Source organism: Stegostoma tigrinum, chromosome 5, assembly GCF_030684315.1.
Source record: "Stegostoma tigrinum isolate sSteTig4 chromosome 5, sSteTig4.hap1, whole genome shotgun sequence".
Lineage (NCBI taxonomy): Eukaryota > Metazoa > Chordata > Chondrichthyes > Orectolobiformes > Stegostomatidae > Stegostoma > Stegostoma tigrinum.
The window spans coordinates 30675962-30694545 of record NC_081358.1 but is presented as its reverse complement, the minus strand read 5'-3'; the positions used below and the strand labels follow the sequence as shown (position 1 = coordinate 30694545).

General features: G+C 42.2%; 1 protein-coding gene across 3 annotated transcripts in view; it reads right to left on the bottom strand.

Annotated features, from left to right (window-relative positions):
• cpa6 (carboxypeptidase A6) overlaps nt 1-15482 on the bottom strand; it is a 75433-nt gene extending 59951 nt beyond the window's left edge. For 2 of the 3 annotated variants that reach the window (XR_007247415.2, XM_048529645.2), the window contains exons 1-2: nt 15150-15482; nt 6785-6860 (exon numbers count right to left, since the gene is read on the bottom strand). Coding sequence is in view for 2 of the 3 variants with exons in the window: in XM_048529645.2 (XP_048385602.1) it covers nt 6785-6860; nt 15150-15256 (183 nt within the window). In the remaining variant the exon portion in view is untranslated. The remainder of the gene's footprint in view (nt 1-6784; nt 6861-15149) is intronic. The other variant, XM_048529646.2, reaches the window with a different exon arrangement.
• Nucleotides 15483-18584: the final 3102 nt, after the last annotated feature.

Genomic DNA, 18584 nt, shown 5'->3' with positions numbered 1-18584 from the left:
CTTCCTCTACATTGGGGAAACCAAGCGGAGGCTTGGGGACCGCTTTGCAGAACACCTCCGCTCAGTTCGCAAAAAACAACTGCACCTCCCAGTCGCAAACCATTTCCACTCCCCCTCCCATTCTCTTGATGACATGTCCATCATGGGCCTCCTGCACTGCCACAATGATGCCACCCGAAGATTGCAGGAACAGCAACTCATATTCCGCCTGGGAATCCTGCAGCCATATGGTATCAATGTGGACTTCACCAGCTTCAAAATCTCCCCTTCCCCGACTGCATCCCTCAACCAGCCCAGTTCGTCCCCTCCCCCCACTGCACCACACAACCAGCCCAGCTCTTCCCCCCCACCCATTGCATCCCAAAACCAGTCCAACCTGTCTCTGCCTCCCTAACCGGTTCTTCCTCTCACCCATCCCTTCCTCCCACCCCAAGCCGCACCCCCCGCTACCTACTAACCTCATCCCACCTCCTTGACCTGTCCGTCTTCCCTGGACTGACCTATCCCCTCCCTACCTCCCCACCTACACTCTCTCCACCTATCTTCTTTACTCTCCATCTTCGGTCCGCCTCCCCCTCTCTCCCTATTTATTCCAGTTCCCTCCCCCCATCCCCCTCTCTGATGAAGGGTCTAGGCCCGAAACGTCAGCTTTTGTGCTCCTGAGATGCTGCTTGGCCTGCTGTGTTCGTCCAGCCTCACATTTTATTATCTTGGAATCTCCAGCATCTGCAGTTCCCATCATCTCTGAAATACTGCCCATTATGCAGCGAGGAGGATTACGCCATAATAGTTTTTAACTGACTCCTTTCATAACTACGATGCATTGAATCTTTTGAGGGGAGTGCTGAGGAATAAGTTTTATCAGGTTGCTGTTCCGCTTTGCCCTGGAGCTATACATTTCTAGATTTCAGAATTGGGCCTTTTCAGGCATATAGTTTCCAACTGTTCTGGGATCATAGCACAGGATCATTATTGCAGACCAAGGCACACCACCTTGGTATGACACTAACTGATGTACTCTGGGGTTCACAAGCCCCAGAGCCACTTTGACAAGTTAGCTGAGGGGACAAGCCTTGTCTGCATGAGGTTCTGGCATGCATTTGGAGGGAACTGGTCGATGTAAGGGCAGATAAAGTGAGGGCAGGCTGTTGGGCCGAAAGCAGCTGGCATGAGAGGGTAGCAGGGCAGAAGTGGGAACATGCATGGCGAATATGAGGAAGTAGACATCGGGCTAGAAGAAGGCAAGTATGTGAGTGGACAACTTAGTGGGGTGAAGTGAGTAAAGGGGCAGTAGGGGAGTGGAACAGATGGTACAAACATGTGTGGGCATCATGTTGAGCATTAGGCATTGCACAGCATCTTAGGAAGGCACAAAAAAAATTTGTGTGAGGATGTTTTGGTGGGAGGTAAGAGGCTGGTATAGGTCAGAGTTGGGATGTGTCACTGGTGACTGTGTTGGGTTGGGTTCAGTTTTATGGTTCCTCAGCTATTAACATTTTTATGGCAAGCTAACAAAGTAAATGAGCTGGAACCCTTTAAATTTACAGAATCAAAATAGATTGCCAAATGCAGCTTCTTTAAAGATAATCAGCATGGACACAAGAGAAAATCATGTTCAACTAATTTTCTGCATGTTCTTGATGAGGTAACACAGAGTGATGAGCAATACTATTGATTTGGTGAACACGGTCCTTCAAAAGGCATTTGAGATGATGCCACACAACAGACCTATGAGTAAAGTTATAGCTTATAGCACAAAAAGGGATATTAGCAATACGGAAATGAAAATTTGGCATTTGTTGCTAAACAAATGGAGTATTAAAGTCGTGAAATGTTGCTGCAACTGTACAAGCGTTAGTAAGACTGTACCTAGTGTACTGTTTACAGTTTTGGCTCCCTTACTTGAGGAAGGATATATTTACATCAGAAGCAGTTCAGAGAAGGTTCATTAGATTGATTACAGAGGTAAGAGATTTGTCTTATGAACAAGAGATTGAGCAGTTTAGGCTGATATACTCTGGAGTTTAGAAGAATGAGAGGAGATCTAACTGAGGTATGTAAGTTGCTAAAGGGGATTGACAAAGTAGCCACAGAGAAGATGTTTCCTCATATGGGGCAATCTAGAATGACAGCCATAGTTTTAGAATAAGGGGAAGCAGATTAAAAACAGTAATGAAGGCTTCTCTCAAAGGGTCATGAATTTATGGAAATCACTCCCACAGAGTGCAGTGGATGCTGGGACATTGAGTAAATTTAAGGAGGAGATAGACAGATTTTTAATAATGAATGAGTTTAAGGGTTATGGGGAGCAGGCGCAGGCGGGTGGAATTGAGGCTGAGATGAGATGTATTGAATGGTGGAATGGGTTTGAGCTGTTGAATAGCCTACTCCTACTACTAGTTCTGATGAAATTGGCTGAGTGGCAGGAAACAGAGTCGTGCTTAATGGATGTGTCTCAAAGTGGAGAAAGCTAAGCGTCAGTAATGAGACTAATTCTTTCTCTGATCTCAGTGTTCAAGTGGTGTTTGAAAATAAAATGAAACTTGGAAGCGCTGTGATGAGTGAGGAGTATAGTGTGAAACTTCAAAAGGTTACAGACAGATTGGTGGAATGGGCAGTCCGGCGGCAGATGAAGGTCAATGTAGAGGATTGTGAGGCGATTCATTTTGGTAGGAAGAATATAAATGGACAATATAAAATAAAAGGACACAACTCAAAAACAATTACAGGGGCAGCAGCAACTTGGTGTACACACGCATGAAGCAGGAAAAGTTGAGTGAGCAGTTAATAAAACGTACTGATTCCAAATCTTTACTAATTGGGTCATAGAAGAACAAATTCAAGGAGATTATGTTGAACTGTATAAAACATGGGTTCCGCCTCACCTGGAGTGCTGCATCCAGTTCTGAATGCTGTAATCCAGGAAGGATGGTGTGAAGGCATTGAAGAGTATTTTTCTGAGTGGCAGCCAGTGACTTCTGGGATTTAGCAGGATATTCAGAGTAGATATTAATGACTTAGTCGAGGAATCTCAGTGTCACATCTTCAAGTTTGCAGGTGACATAAAACTGGGTGGGAGGGTGAACTGTGAGGAGGTTGCAGAGCTGCCTCAGTGTGATTTGGACAAGTTGAGTGAGTGAGCATGGGAGGTGAAGCCTAATGGGGATAAATGTAAGATTATCCACTTTGATAACAAAAGCAGGAAGGCAGATTATTTTCTGAATAGTAATGGGAAGCAGAAGGTACAATGAGATCTGGGTGTCCTTGTAAACAGTCAGTGAAAGGAAGCATGCAGCTGTAGCAGCCAATGGAAAAGGCAAATGGTACATTGTCCTTCATAGCAGGAAGATTTGAGTACAGAAGCAGGGATGTCTTGCTGCAACAGGGCCTTTATAGGACCACACGTGGAATACTGTGTGCAGTTTTGGTCTCCTTATCCAAGGAAGTATGTCCTGGGCTATGGAGGGAGTGCAACAAAGGTTTTCCACACTGATTCCTGAGATGGCTAGACTGTAGTATGAAGAGAGACTGGATTGGTTAGGACTGTATTCACTGAAGGTTAGAAGAATGAGGGGGATCTCACAGAAACCTAAAAAATTTCTAACAAGGTTAGGTGGGGTTGACTCAGGAAAAATATTCCCAATGACCAGAGAGTCTGGAAGCAGGGAAGAGCCACACTCTGTGGATATGGGGTGAGCAATTTAGGACTGCAATAAGTGGAAATTTTTTCATCCAAAGATGGTGAATCTGTGGAGTTCTCTGCCACGAGAAGCAGTGGAGAGCTAAACATTGAATGTTTTCACGGAGTTAACTATCGTTCTTAGGGCTAAAGGGATCAAAGGGTACGGGGAGAAAACAAGCGCAGTGGACTGATTTGGATGATCAATCATAATCACATTGAATGGTGGAGCAGGCTCAAAGTGCTGAATGGTCTACTCCTGCTCCTATTTTCTATGCTTCTAATAAGCTGTACTGCACCAAGGAATGCCTTCAGTGAGAAATGGACAGGGGCTGTTCCCACACCCATGAAGGGTTTGATTTGTCCATCAGGAAGACAAATGTCATGATCCAGGATATTGCCATACCAACATCTATCAATATTGGCGATCGGTATTAGACAACTCACAACACCACTAACAACATGTGCCCTCTGCATTGCCAACTCACTCACTTGGGACACTTCCCTATCTTTATCAAATCTAACAGCTGCGTCATACACTTCCTCTCTTATTCCCTGCCTGTCTCTCTCTCTCTCTCTCTGCTTCCCAGAGAAAAGTAGTCCCTATAGGGGCAGAAAGACTCAATATTGGCAATGGGCAGTCTGACATTCAGGTCCTCATTCATTGTGTAGAGAACCTCCTAATTCAGAGTTGCTGTCTGACTGTACCCAAGCTGCCCTTTGACTCACTGAGCTGGTGCCTCCCGAATGAAGATGATCGCCCTGACCTGACTGAGGCCTGCTAACAACAACAACAAATTTCCCCTCCATCTGATTCTGCGACAAATCTTGCCGTGGCCTACATCACTCATACCCCTAAAAGATTCTGCCAAAGAATACATTCCTTCTAAAAAAAAATTGTTGTCCTTTTGATGTTCATTCTCAACCTATTTCTAAATTTCTAGATTTTACTTGATCCATGATATTCTGTCAGGCCTTTTCTGATTCTAGAGGTGGTGACTCCAGATTTAACCACTAGATGCACATCTAATTCTATGTGTATCTGTTCTGTGCACAGATTGAATAATTTTAGTAACAGTAGTTTAAAACTATCTTATGCCCTTCTTCTAGTCAGATGCTCACTATTTGGTCCCTAACTAGTAGATCAGTTAAAAGACAGGATTTTTTTTAAATTGGTAAACCTGCATGCATTTATCAGGATTTTTGAATAAAGCTATTCTGTGATATTGTTACACACCTCCAGAGTAAGTGGGACTTAAATCTGGGCCTCTTGCTCAGAGGTAGAGACAATACCATTGCACTACAAGAGTATACCTGTATTTATAGGTTTGGGCTAATCAGTGTTGTTATGAAGCTGCTTTAAGCTTTGAAACTGCAGTAGTGTCCGTCATGTCAGTGAAGGTAAGTAAACAAAAAACAAGAAGGAATTGTAAAATGACTTTCAAAGATATTTTAACTTGAATTTTTATTTTAATTATATAAAAAATCACTAACATTTCTTATCATCACCTTCAGATAGCTTACCCCTGCGTCTATGGCCTATAATTCTTCTTACATAGAACATAGAACAGTACAGCACAGTACAGGCCCTTCAGCCCACAATGTTGTGCTAAACTATTATAATACTAAGCTCAAACTATCCTGCATACCCTACATTTTACTATCCTCCATGTGCCTATCCTACAGTCGCTTAAGAGTCTCTAAAGTATCTGGCTCCACGACCATTGCCGGCAGCGCATTTCACACGCCTACCACTCTCTGTGTGAAGAACCAGCCTCTGGCATTGCCCCTGTACCATCCTCCAATTGCCTTAAAGTTATGACCCCTCATAATAGACACTTCTGCCCTGGGGAAAAGTCTCTGATTATCCATTCTATCTATCCCTCTCAAGATTACCCGTGGACCTAATTTCAAGATGCCTGCTGCAGTCAATATTTGTCCCTTTGGCTAATGCTTTCTTTCCCAGGATGGATGTGGCCGGGTTGAAATATAATTCTTCCTCCTCCATGCATTACAACATTCAAGGATATGGGACAAGTGCAGGAAACTGGGATTAACACACTGGTAGTTACGTCGGTGCAGGCTCGATGGGCCAAAGGGCCTTTTCCGAGCTGTATGAATTGATGAATTCAGCAAGTGCTATTATTAACTTATTATTTAACTTAATTATTATTTGAGGCGGCACGGTGGCTCAGTGGTTAGAACTGCAGCCTTACAGCGTCAGGGACCCGGGTTCGATTCGAGCCTTGGGCGATTGCCTGCGCAGAGTTTGCGCATTCTCCCCGTGTCTGCATGGATTTCCTCTGGTGCACCGGTTTCCTCCCACAGTCCAAAGATGTGCAGGCTAGGTGGACTGGCCATGCTAAATTGCCCGTAATGTTCAGGGGGTGTGGGTTATACGGGGATGGGTCTGGGTGGGATGTTTCAAGGGGCGGTGTGGACTTGTTGAGCCAAAGGTCCTGTTTCCACACTGTAGGTAATCTAATCTAATCTAACTGTGGTGCTTGTGTCTGCAGTGACAGAACTTGGAAATGTACCACTCGTGCCTTTTATGCTTTGATCTGTTTTCCCCTACTTTCTCCCATCTTAATCTTTCTGCGCCCTTCTTCTCCCTTACCTATCATCCTGACTCCTGCCACTTTGGTTTTTTTGATCCCCAGTTTGTCTGCTGATTTACAAATATTACTCTCAACTTCTAGCCCTTCATGGCCTGACAGCAGCACTGGGTCTCAGCCATTAGATATTCACTAACGATAAAAAAACTCAAAAAGCATCTAAATATGGAAGCAGAATGTGTGACTTCAAAAAGGGGGACTAAAATACATCTGCACCTTGTCCCTGTTATCTGCCGTCATTTAACCCTGCTTTATTCTATTTGGTTTCAATTCCCAGTGAACATTGCAATAGGTTATTGATGACAATATTTCGCATTTTTTATGTTGAATTTTCTGAAATATATATGATGTACGCAAGTTTATTTTTATTGCCATGAAAAGTTGTCTGTTAGCTGATTACTCAAATTGGTAAAAGAAATTCAATACAAATATCAAAAGATTCTTTCCGTTTCAGGATTTATTGAAATATATCTGAAAAATTAGCTCTTACCTTGACCAGTTCATGGATATTTTTTAATGCCTCCACTTCTCGTTCGGTTTTTGGAAGTATTCGAATTACTTGATCTCTAGATTTTATAAAAGGAAAATTTATGTTGTTGGAAATTGTAAGTGGGCAGTACATCATAAAACAGGAGCATACAAATTCATGGAGTATAGCAGCAGGAGTAGGCCATTCAGCCCCTCAAGCCTGCTCCACTATTCAATATGATCATGGCTGATCATTGAGCTCAACATCCTCATTCTATCCTCCTCCATGTGTCTTCATGCCTTTAGCCACAAGAACTATATCTACCTTTTTCTTGAAAACACAATGTTTTGGCCTCAACCACTTACTGAAACGCACAGTCTCACGGATCTCTGGGTGAAGAAATTTCTCTTATTCTAACATTGCTGAGTATGCTTCACTTTTTAAACTATGTTTTGATTAACAATTTCTAGTGCTCAATATAAGGTAGATAGCAATCCTCATGACAAAAAAACAAATCCTGCAGTGTACGTCTATTTATCACATTGCAGTTATTTATTTTGATCTCTCAGAGTGTTAACTATTCCTGATAAGTAATAATATCAAATATAGGTTTTCTGCCTTGTGCGCTTCCACTGGAGTGACAAAGTGGGTACAAATTGTTTGGACTGGATTTCTGCCCAGAATGGCCACTTCCATTGAAAATCATGGAAAACACCGGAAGCGCTTAAAAGAAAGAAAAGATTACCTTCTTATGATAATCATGATGCCCATTTTTTTTAACAACACGAGTTTGCCAGTATGATCCACACAAAAGGGACATCCATGATTCTGAGGATGCAATAACCTTGATTTACAAGAACACAGAATACTGTATTTGAAGAGGACTTTGTAAACACTCAGTGCATTTTCTGAAAAAAGGAATGTTGCCCACTTTGGCATTCCTTTGCAAAAGATTTTGTGCACTTGTCATTTTTGCTATGCCTTAACAAATTTGGACTGTGAATTTTGTTATAAATTGAATTCTTGGGCGAAGAGGAGGATCAGCATCTGAATATGTGCGACAGACGAGACAGCATAACAGTTATGCACTGACTCATATGCAAAAGGACAGCACATAAACTGACTTATTCCATGAGCTCCATATCCTAAGGCTCTCAATTAACAAGGAAATACATGGCAGAATTACACTCCTTGCTACCTGACTGGCATCCAAACTGCAAGACAAGGACAACATTGTGAGGTGCTGGGAAAGGCATGTCAGTTTTTCATTCCAAGCTTCAGGCATGTTCAAGGCATGTCACTAAATCTCTCTTATTGAGACTATTCCCTGAAATGCTAAATAGGGCAACGTTCTTCATATCTATTTTATGCTTTTGACGATTATGACTTCAAACATTGTTTGTCCCTTAATAAAAGGATCAAAGGTTGTATGGAGAAAACAGGAGAATGGGGTTGAAAATCAGCAATGATTCATAGAATCCCTGCAGTGTGGAAGAAGGCGACTTGGCCCAATGATCCCCTTGAAGAACATCCCACCCAGACCCACTCTGTCCCTGTAACCCTGTGTTTCCCCTGGTTAATCCACCTAAACTGCACACCCTTGGCAATTTAGCATGGTGAATCCATCTAACCTGCAAACCTTTCGACTGTGAGAGGAAACTGGAGCACCCAGAGGGAACCTGCACAGACACAGGGACTCCATACAGTCAGTCTCCTGAGGCAGGTACTGAGCCTGCGTTCCTGGTGCAGTGAGGCAGCGGTGCTAACCACTGAGCCACTGTGCTGCCCCAAATGGGAATGGGAAGCAGACTCGATGGGCCAAAAGACCGACTTCTGCTCCTCTATCTTTGGGCCTTATTTTCTTTTTTGTATACTCTCTAAAGCAATGGAATGTAAAAGTGGGTTTGGACCACTTGTCCTTAATTTGGATCCACAATGTTCACTTCCATGAGCATTGTGAAAAATGCAGGAAGCATTTACAAGAAACGGCAGATCTATCTTATACATGCAGGGGGTGATGGATGCCTGGAAGGTGCAGCTGCGGAGTTGGTAGACGCCAGCATGATATCAACTTTTAAGGTGTACTTAAGACAGACACATGAACAGGCAGGAAACAGAGGAATATGGACCATGTGCAGGTAGATGGGATTATTTTAGAATGGCATCATGTTTGCACACACCTAGTGGGCTGAAGGGCTTGTTCCTGTGCTGTACTGTTCTATGTTCTATATTCTGTATCATCCATGAAATTGAAGAGTTGTTGGAAGACACTCCATTACGTACTCCTGGTTTATTCTCCATGATTTCATATTGTATAGCTATTCATTTCACTTTTGCCTGAAATTTCTTCTTCCTTCATTCTGGAAAAAGATCACCAGTAAGGATGTTGTGAAACTTGAAAGGGACCAGAAAAGATTTACAAGGATGTTGCCAGGGTTGGAGGGTTTGAGCTATAGGGAGAGGGTGAATAAGCTGGGGACACTTTCCCCTGGGGCATTGGCAGCTGAGAGGTGACTTATAGAGGTTTATAAAATCACACGGATAACGGATAGGGTGAACAGGCAAGGTCTTTTCCCTCGAGTAGGGGAGACCAAAACTATACAGCATCGGTTTAAGGTGAGGGGGGAAGTTTTAAGAGGGACCTAAGGGGAACTTTTTCATTGAGAGGTTGGCAAGTGTATGGAATGAGCTGCCAGGGGAAGTGGTGGAGGCTGGTACAATTACAACTTTTAATCGGCATCTGGATGAATGTATGAATAGCAAGGTTCTAGAGGGATAGGAGCCAAATGCCAGCAAATGGGACGAGATTTATCTAGGATATCTGGCTGGCATGGACAAGTTGGATTGGAGGGTCTGTTTCTGCGCTATATGACTCTGTGGCTCTAGCTAAGAACGTTTGCCTTCTATGTAATCAGTTATTTAACTGGATGCTACAATTTAATCTAAAGTGATTAGGTGTGACATGTCCTTATTGCAGTGTGCAGAATAACAGGAAAGGGCAGGGAAGACAAAGATAAACTGGGATTCTACAACTAAGAGGAATGTCTGAGAATGAGGACCAGGCCAATCAGGGGAGATGTTAGGAGGCATTTTTACTCAAAAGGGCAGGTAGGTGTTTAGAATGCTCTTTCAGAAATGACAATGATGCCAAATCTGTTCTTTAAATGTGAGATTGACAAATTTTTGTGCAGCAAAGATATTAAGCGATATGGGCCAAAGGCAGGAACATAGAGTTCAAACACAGCTCAAACATAATCTCACTGAATGGTGGGTTCAAGGGCCTGGGTGATGCACCCCCTAGCTTGCTTACCCACAGGCCTATTGAGGCCCATAATTGCCCAATCACCGTGGACAGAGATTGTCAATCTGTCTCACTGCTATAATATGCTGGGCACTGGAAGATGGGTGAGAGTGAGAAAGTCATTGTTTGTTACCCAACTGTGTAAAAGTGTAAGTACATCATTTTGGTGGGCTTTTTGTGTACACCTGTAGCATCAATCCTTTAAATTTGATTGTGCTTCCCTGCCTGGATTTCAAAACCCAACACCCTTCTGTTCTCCCTAAGGTGCAGGGTCCATTCCCCCACCCTGCCCCAAAAGCCCAGGATTTACCCATCTTGGGTATCTGGAACATTTCTCTATGGAGGTGCTTGCAATTCCAGTAGCTCCCACTTCTGCTGCTGGAAATGCAAAGGCTGTTGGTCAGTCAGGCCAAGCAGCATCTCAGGAGCACTTTTGTGCTGCTTGGCCTGCTGTGTTCATCCAGCTTCACACTTTATTATCTTGGATTCTCCAACATCTGCAGTTCCCATTATCTCTGTTGGTTAATCAGATTGCTTGGCAGTGTTTGAGGGTTGGACTTCTGTATATTGAGTGGCAGAAGTCTGACTCTCAGCTTGTTAAGGCTTCTCATGGTGTGTTGACACCTTGGGGCAGTATCTTCCAGGAAAATGTGACGGATATAGCAGTTATTTGGGCTGGTTAACAACAGTTAGATGTCTGCCAAAGAGATAACAGCGCCATTTTGGCAATTATGCAACAGTTTTTCGCACCTGGCTAGAAATCAAACGAACAATCAAGTTCAGCAGCTTGACTTTAATTCTGCCACTGCTCTGTTCTACTAGGTTTGCTGAACTAAAATTTGTCCTGTCTGCTGAAGTTTAAGAACAGGCAGAAAATTTGCTGCTTCACATTTGGATTGAAAATTATTTCTACCATAAATGCACACCCAATGCAGCTATTCCTAAAACATTCCACGTTAGCCAAGAACTCTGTTTATACTGATACCACTTATTTACTGAATCAAACACATCCTACAGTAAATTTCAGTTAAGTCTCTAACATAAAAAAAGTTCACCTCATGTTGAGAAATTCAAATATTCACACAATGAACTTAAGTCAAGCTTATTGAAAAAAATTGAAAATTATTCCTTAAATACAGCCTTACATGCTACATAGAACAAAATGTGGAGTGCTACAAGTAAATTTGCTTTGAGCATACCCATTAACAGCAACACTCAACCAGTTTTAATTTTAATTTGATTTCCTCTGTGATCCCATGTGAGTCACTTTAGCATGAATACAAAATTCCGGTTGTTTCTTCAAAATTTCTGGCTTCAAACACACCTGAACTTCCTACATATATCTAATTATGAAAAGAGAAAAAACTGATGACATTTATTTGGGTGCATATTTTGGAATTATGAGATGCAAATTGGTCTTTTCTCTTTGAAAATCTTGGTATGCATATACAAAATATTTTGTTTTCCTTTCAGGTTTCCAGCCATTGTGCTTTTGTTGCTTTGTAAGCAACAGAACTTTAAATCTAAGTATACATTGCTCTTTCTATGTTAAAAAAAACATAGGCCGAATGATGGAATATCTACAACATCTCTCTGGAGTAGAGAATTTCAAACCTGTTAAGTGAAGAAATTCTTCATTTCACCATTAATTTATTACACACTTCTCCTGAGATTGTGTCTGTTTTCCAGATTCACCTGGCCAGAAAAAGAATCCCTCAAAATCTCCTCAACAAGTCCTTTAAAACACAATCACTTCTCAAGGGAATTCAGACAACAGAGAGGGAAGCTACTAAGTGCATAATTTACATTTTTTTTCAATAGAGAAAAGCAAACCATTACTTTCTTTTGGCTTCCTCCGACCTAGATAACTATCTTCTATAAAAAAATGAAATTTGGGTTTTACAAATCTCTGTCAATCTATAGAAACATCACTCATCAGCAACTGAACACTTACTGACCTCAGGATGTATCTAATTGCCAGAAATTAGGCTGCAGTCTTACAAAAAGGATCAATTTAAAATAGGGTCATCTTAGCAGCCCATATCTTTCCAATGTGTAGTTCCTCTTTTAAAAACTTGTTTTTGTCTAACATTGAGTACTTGTGTAACAAGTTCATTGTAATGTGTCTCTTATAGTGGAATGAAGTTTCTGATTTACTGTTAATTAAATCAGAGAGATTTATGATCACAGAATTGAAAGTCCAGGAATATTCTCAGAAAGTAGTCACGTCATGTGACAGCATTTGCTGCCCTTTTCCTTCCAGGTTTCAGAGATCATGGATTTGGAAGGCGTTATTCAAGGAGCCTGGGAGAGTTGCTGCGGTACAATATGTTGATGGGGCCAAGCAAGCAAGCTGGTTTGTCCTAGATGTGTTTTGCTCCCTGAGTATTATTGGAGCTGCACCCATTCAGGCAATTGGAGAATATTCTATCACCCTCCTGGCTTGTGCTTTATAGACGGGGAGTCAAGGTGTGAGTTACTTATCAGAAATATAGCCTGCAGTTGGCACCACGATACTTATGTAGTTGGTCTAGTTCAGTTTCAGGTCAATGATACCCAAGAATGTTGATAGTGAGAGGAATTCAGTGACAGTCACGTCTTTCAATGTCAAGGATGATGGTTACGCTTTCTCTTTCTGGAGGTGGGCATTGCCTGATTCTTGTTTGGTATGAATGTTTCTTGCCACTTATCAGCGCAAGCCTGTACATTGTCCAGGCCTTACTGTATATAAGCACAGATGGCTTCAGTCTTTTAGAAGTCACAAACAGTCTTGAACATTATCTTATAATTAAACATCCCCACTTCTGCCATTGGAGCTGAAAATGCTTGAGCCTGGGGTACTACCCTGGGGTATTTCTGTTGTGATGCCCTGGAAACGAGATGATTGACATCCAAAAACCATAGCCATCATGATAAATATGATTCAAAGCAGTGGGGAGTTTGACCCCAAATTCCTCATAGACTCCAGTTTTGCACAGGCTCCGTGTGAGGAGAAAGGTTTAAAAGGGACCAAAAGGACAACTTTTTCACACAGAGGTTGGTATGTGTGTGGAATGAGCTGGCACAGGGGGTGATGGAGGCTGGTACAATTACAACATTCAAAAGGCAATTGGTGGGTACATGAATAGGAAGGGTTAGGAAGGATATGGGCCAAATGCTGGCAAATGGGGCTACATTAATTTAATATATCTGGTTGGCATGGACTGGTTGGACCAAAAGATCTGATTCCATGCTAATGCTGGGGGCTATAGGAGGAGCCAGAGATGGTGCATCCACTCAGCACTTGGCTGAAGGTGGGTGCAAGTACTTCAAGCTGGTGTTTTGCACTGATATGCTGGGCTCTCCCATCATTAAAGATGAGGATATTTGTGGAGCATGTTCTTCCTGCTGATTATTTAACTGCTTGGCAACATTCACAGTAGGATTGCAGAGCACAGATCTGACCATTGGTTATGGGATGATTTAGTTCTATCTATCTCATGCGGCCTCTGCTGCTTTGCACTAAAGTAGTCTTGAGTTGTGGCATAAACAGGCCTGTCTGGTTCCACCTTCCTATTTTATTCATTGAAGCAGTGTTGATTTCCTGACTTGGTGTCAATGCTAGAATAGGGCACATGTTGAGCCACAGGGTCATAGATTGTAGTTGAACTCAGTTCTGTTACTGTTGGTGGCCCACAGCATCTCATGGATGCCCAGGTTTGAGTTGCTCCATCTGTTCAAAGTCTATACCATTCAGCACAGTGATATTGCCACACAGCCACAATGAAGGGCATTCTCAATGCGCAGATATGACTTCATTTCCACAAAGATGGTGCAGTGGTCTCTCTAGTCAATACCATCATGGGTAGATGTAGCTCAAACAGGTAGATTGGTGAGGACAAGGTCAAGTATTGTCCTTGCTGGATCACTCACCACATGGAAAACACCAATTCAAACAGTTATGTACTTTAGGACTCAATCAGCTCAATCAGTAAAGATGCTACCAAGCCAAACTCAGTGATTGAGATTGAGGTTCCATACCGAGAGTACATTCTGTTACCTTGCCACATTCAGTGCATCTTCACATTAGTGTTTGCTTCCCAGTGCAACTCTTACTCTCTCTCAAATGAGTATCACAATTTAATTACCTCTTGAGGTCTGCTTTGCTGGTAGGACATAGCCAGAGATGATGATTATGGAATCTGTGACATTGTCTATAGTGTATGATTCTGTGAGTATTACAATGTCAGCCATCAGGTTTGACTGTGGAATGGCTTTTCCAACTTTGGCACAAGCCCCCAGATGTTCATAAAGAGGATTCATCCACTGTAGCTCCTAACCTCTGTTTGATCTTTGTCACACATTTAATCGACTCTGATGCCTTTTAAAAATTTCAATATGTAAATATTAGACACTTTTCTTACATATTTTCCAACTTGTAACACATGAAATCAAATGTATTTTTACAACTGCATTCCTCACTTATCATTATGTGACGTATACAAATGTTTGTTGTTTAATTAGTTATTTAATAAGTTGCTTATTTTTGTAGCAGTGAAAATAACATGTTGGGGATGCATTTCTGCTACTTCTCAGTTATTAGGCTGATTAATTTCAGAGATACAAGAGCAGCAAAACATCCCTGCCGGAAATGCTAGCGAACTGAAGTATTTTTAAATATTTATTGCTGACCCAACCAACACCAAATTGAGAAAAAGTCAACCACATGAAGATACCCTCAATTTTAAACTCATAATTTGATTGAAATTAAAAACTCAAATAACTGTCTCACAATTAATGACAACATCCAAACTTATAGCTCAGGTTGCCGACTTAATGGCACTTCCCAAGCGTAAAATTTAAATGACACGCCTAAATTTATATTTCCATCAGTGACCAGGCATGTTTTCACAGATTTATCGTATACAGACTGTCATGAAAAAAAACCTTCCAAAAATTCAGTTACAATTTAAAATACTTATTGGAATTCAGCAGATCAAAAAGACAGCAGCTCGCCACCACCTTCTCTAGGGTAACTCGGGATAGCCAGTAACTACTGAAGAACGCTGAACGACAATTCAGCAACACTCAAAACAAAATACTTACCCATCGTACCGATTATTGTACAGCAGGCCTTGTACACTTCTTCGAACCAAAATAATAATTGAAGCGAATATCAGAGAGCCTGCTAGAATTCGTCCATTTCCTTCCATGGTGAAGGTCTAGGGGATAAAGGCGTTTTAAATCTAAATATTAATCGCCCTAATATTTAGATTTCAGCGGGGCCTTTTTCCCACTTGATTTCTGAGGAAATTTTGCAGCTGGAGGTAGCGATGACAAAGAATGTCTTCAGCACTGAGCAGCAGCAACTTGTGAACTCCATCCAAGTTGGCAGCAGGGTGTGAAAACAGCGGGGGCTGGTTCCAACGGTGTGGAGCAGGAGGCGAGCGGCTCCTGCGGAGGGAAGAAGTGACACTGGCGGGCAGGGGGTTTGCTGGGGAGGGTGCCGGAGAGATGTGCGAGGGAGGAGAACTCATTCACGCAGGCACAAACACATGGTCTGAGAGTGGGAGAGGAGGTCGTCCTGATGACCGGGCGACCTCAGACCTGGAGCTAATGTGCAGCAGAAATCATGTCTGGGATGATGGAGAATCATTGAAGTTGTTTTACTGATTTGATTATTTCTGCTGGAGCACACCCACGGTCAGTATAAGTGGTCCAATTCTTCGTTGAAAACTACTACTATGTTGCCCGTCAACCGTTGGACAAAGAACACTTTAAACATCTTTCTTTTCATGTTTATTACTTGGACTGTTTTATGTCGCATCAGTATTTCTGTACAGACGCTTCGCGTGATCTTGTCAAATTATTTTGGCGGCAAGATTTGAGTAAAAGCCTCCACTGATTTAATTTGAGCCAAGGCAGGAGGTTACTCGGCCCATCGGGTCCATGTTGGGTAGGTGTAGATCAATCCACCCAACCCCTTTCTTCTGCTCTATAATGGCCACGTAAGTTTATTTCCCTTAAGTGCCCGACCAGGTTCCCAGGAACTCACCGAATTAGCTAACTTTTCCCAAAACCGTGGACAAAGCAGTTTCACAAAAACACATTGGCATGTGGAATTTTAAAAGCGACTTCTTGAATTCTCTTTTAACCATACTTCACTTGTCACCTCTTCAATAAACGCAAATGGAGTTCAACGGCAGGACGTGTGAGGTCAAACATTTTGGACTTAAGTGTGACCAGTGTATTTTGTAAAAGTTTTAAAGTTAGGATCTGTGGATAATCTTTTTTTAAATTCTTTGGCGGGATGCGGGTGTCATTGTTTGGGCCAGCATTTATTGTCTGTGCCTAGTTGCCCTTGAGAAGATGGTGGTGAGCAGCCTTCCTCAACCACTACGGTGTGTGTGATTGAGGGATATCAGTGTAGAAAATACAAGAAAAAATAAAAATGATTTAACAAATAATTTAATTACACAGCGGTGGGTGCCTGGAACGCACTACCAGGGTTAGTGGTGGAGGTAGATCTGAAAGGGGGTTTAAGGGGCTTTTAGATAAGCTCATGAAAAGGCACGAAATGGAGGGAAATGGACCATGGGCAGGGAGAAGGGATTGATTCAATTTGGCGTTATGCTTGGTGCAACATCTTGGGCTGAAGGGTATGTTCCTGTGCTGTACTGTTCTAAGACTCAAAAAATGTTGTAATTTATTTGACGAAAGTCTGAAATACAAACAGGTGAATGTTGTTCTACAGTTACAGGAAGTGGACTGGGGTGGACAAGGTCAGAAGCCACATGACACCAAATTATAGTCCAACAGGTTTATTTGAAAGCTTTTTGAGCCTCACTCCTTCTTCAGGTATTAGTGAGAAAGGTAGTATCAGACACGACATTTATAAGTAAAAAATCAAAGGGTCACACCACTGATGAGGATGTATTAAACAAACCTAAGATGCAGTTAAATCATGAATCAGTTGGAAGGTTTTAGTTGATTAATATGTATATGTAAATCCCTGAATTAGGGATGATTTCTGATAGTTACATGAAATTCTGATTCAAACTCATTCAGAGGACTGTGCTGAGTTAGAGGCATTGTATTTCAGGAAGAATGTATGTTGCTGGAGGGGTGCTGTGCAATTGAGCAGCAATATACCTGCAGCTAAAATGATAAAATCACAAACATGCTTGCGTTCCCTTGAATATAAATGATAGAGGCATGATCTTGTTCAGGTGTTTTATGAGCATCAAAGAAGCTGATAGGAAAGAGAAAGGCAGAAACTATATTCTGTGAGGGTGGGGGATGGGTGTTGCTGTCCAGATGAAGTAGCAAAACCTTCAAATTAGAACGAGGCTATCAGGGAGACATGGCAGCGAGCACTTGCCCACACAATGGGTCACATGAAAGTTTTGAACTGTCTTCCCCTCAAAAAAAATTGGTGGGGCTAGATACATTGTAAGTACAACTGAGAGTGATAGATTTTAATTCAGCAGGGAAATGTTGAAGATGTCAGAACAAAGATTGGTTCAATGAATATCTGGAATTAAGAGTCTAATGAAGACTGTGAATCCATTGTCGATTGTTGGAAAAACCCATCTGGTTCACGAATGTCCTTTAGGGAAGGAAACTGCCATCCTTCCCTGATCTGGTCTACATGTGACTCTAGACCCACAGCAATGTTGTTGACTCTTAACTGCCCTCTGGACAATTAGGAGTGGGCAATAAATGCTGCCTGGTCAGTGATGCCCTCATCCCATGAACGAACAAAGGAAGTAAAAGTAAGTTACAGATACACCATAATCAAATTGATAGCACAGCAAGCTAATGGTGGTAATTCATGTGTTTGTAGTCATGAATGCTGACTACAGCTGAGGAAAGGTTTTCCCTACACTGATGGCCATTGTTTACGTGTGACGAGTGAGTCTCATGCTGCCTTCACCTGCTCAGGTTTCATCAAGAGTCATTGAATAACAATCACTATCTGGAAACTAGATTCATTTACTTCTGCAGCTTTCAGGCATTGAGTGCAATTGTAAAAGACTTACTAGTAAGCTGGCAGAGTAGGAATTGAAACAGAAATTGTTCCATCTGTAGTTTTGAATTCTGCTCTGGGCTTTACATTTATTTACTGAACCATCAGGGGGAGTAATGTTTCCTGCTCAGATGAGGGACGGCACGGTGGCTCAGCGGTTAGCACTGCAGCCTCACAGCGCCAAGGACCTGGGTTCGATTCCTGCCTCAGGCAACTGTCTGTGTGGAGTTTGCACATTCTCCCCGTGTCTGCGTGGGTTTCCTCTGGGTGCTCCGGTTTCCTCCCACAGTCCAAAGATGTGCAGGCTAGGTGGATTGGACATGCTAAATTGCCCATAGTGTTCAGGGTTATGGGGGGATGGGCCTGGATGGGATGCTTCAAAGGGCAGTGTGGACTTGTTGGGCCAAAGAGCCTGTTTCCACACTGTAGGGAATCTTAAAAAAAAGAGTATCTAACATTTAAGATCATCAGTTTCTCCTGCTTTCTGAAATTTTGCAATGTTTCAGTGAATT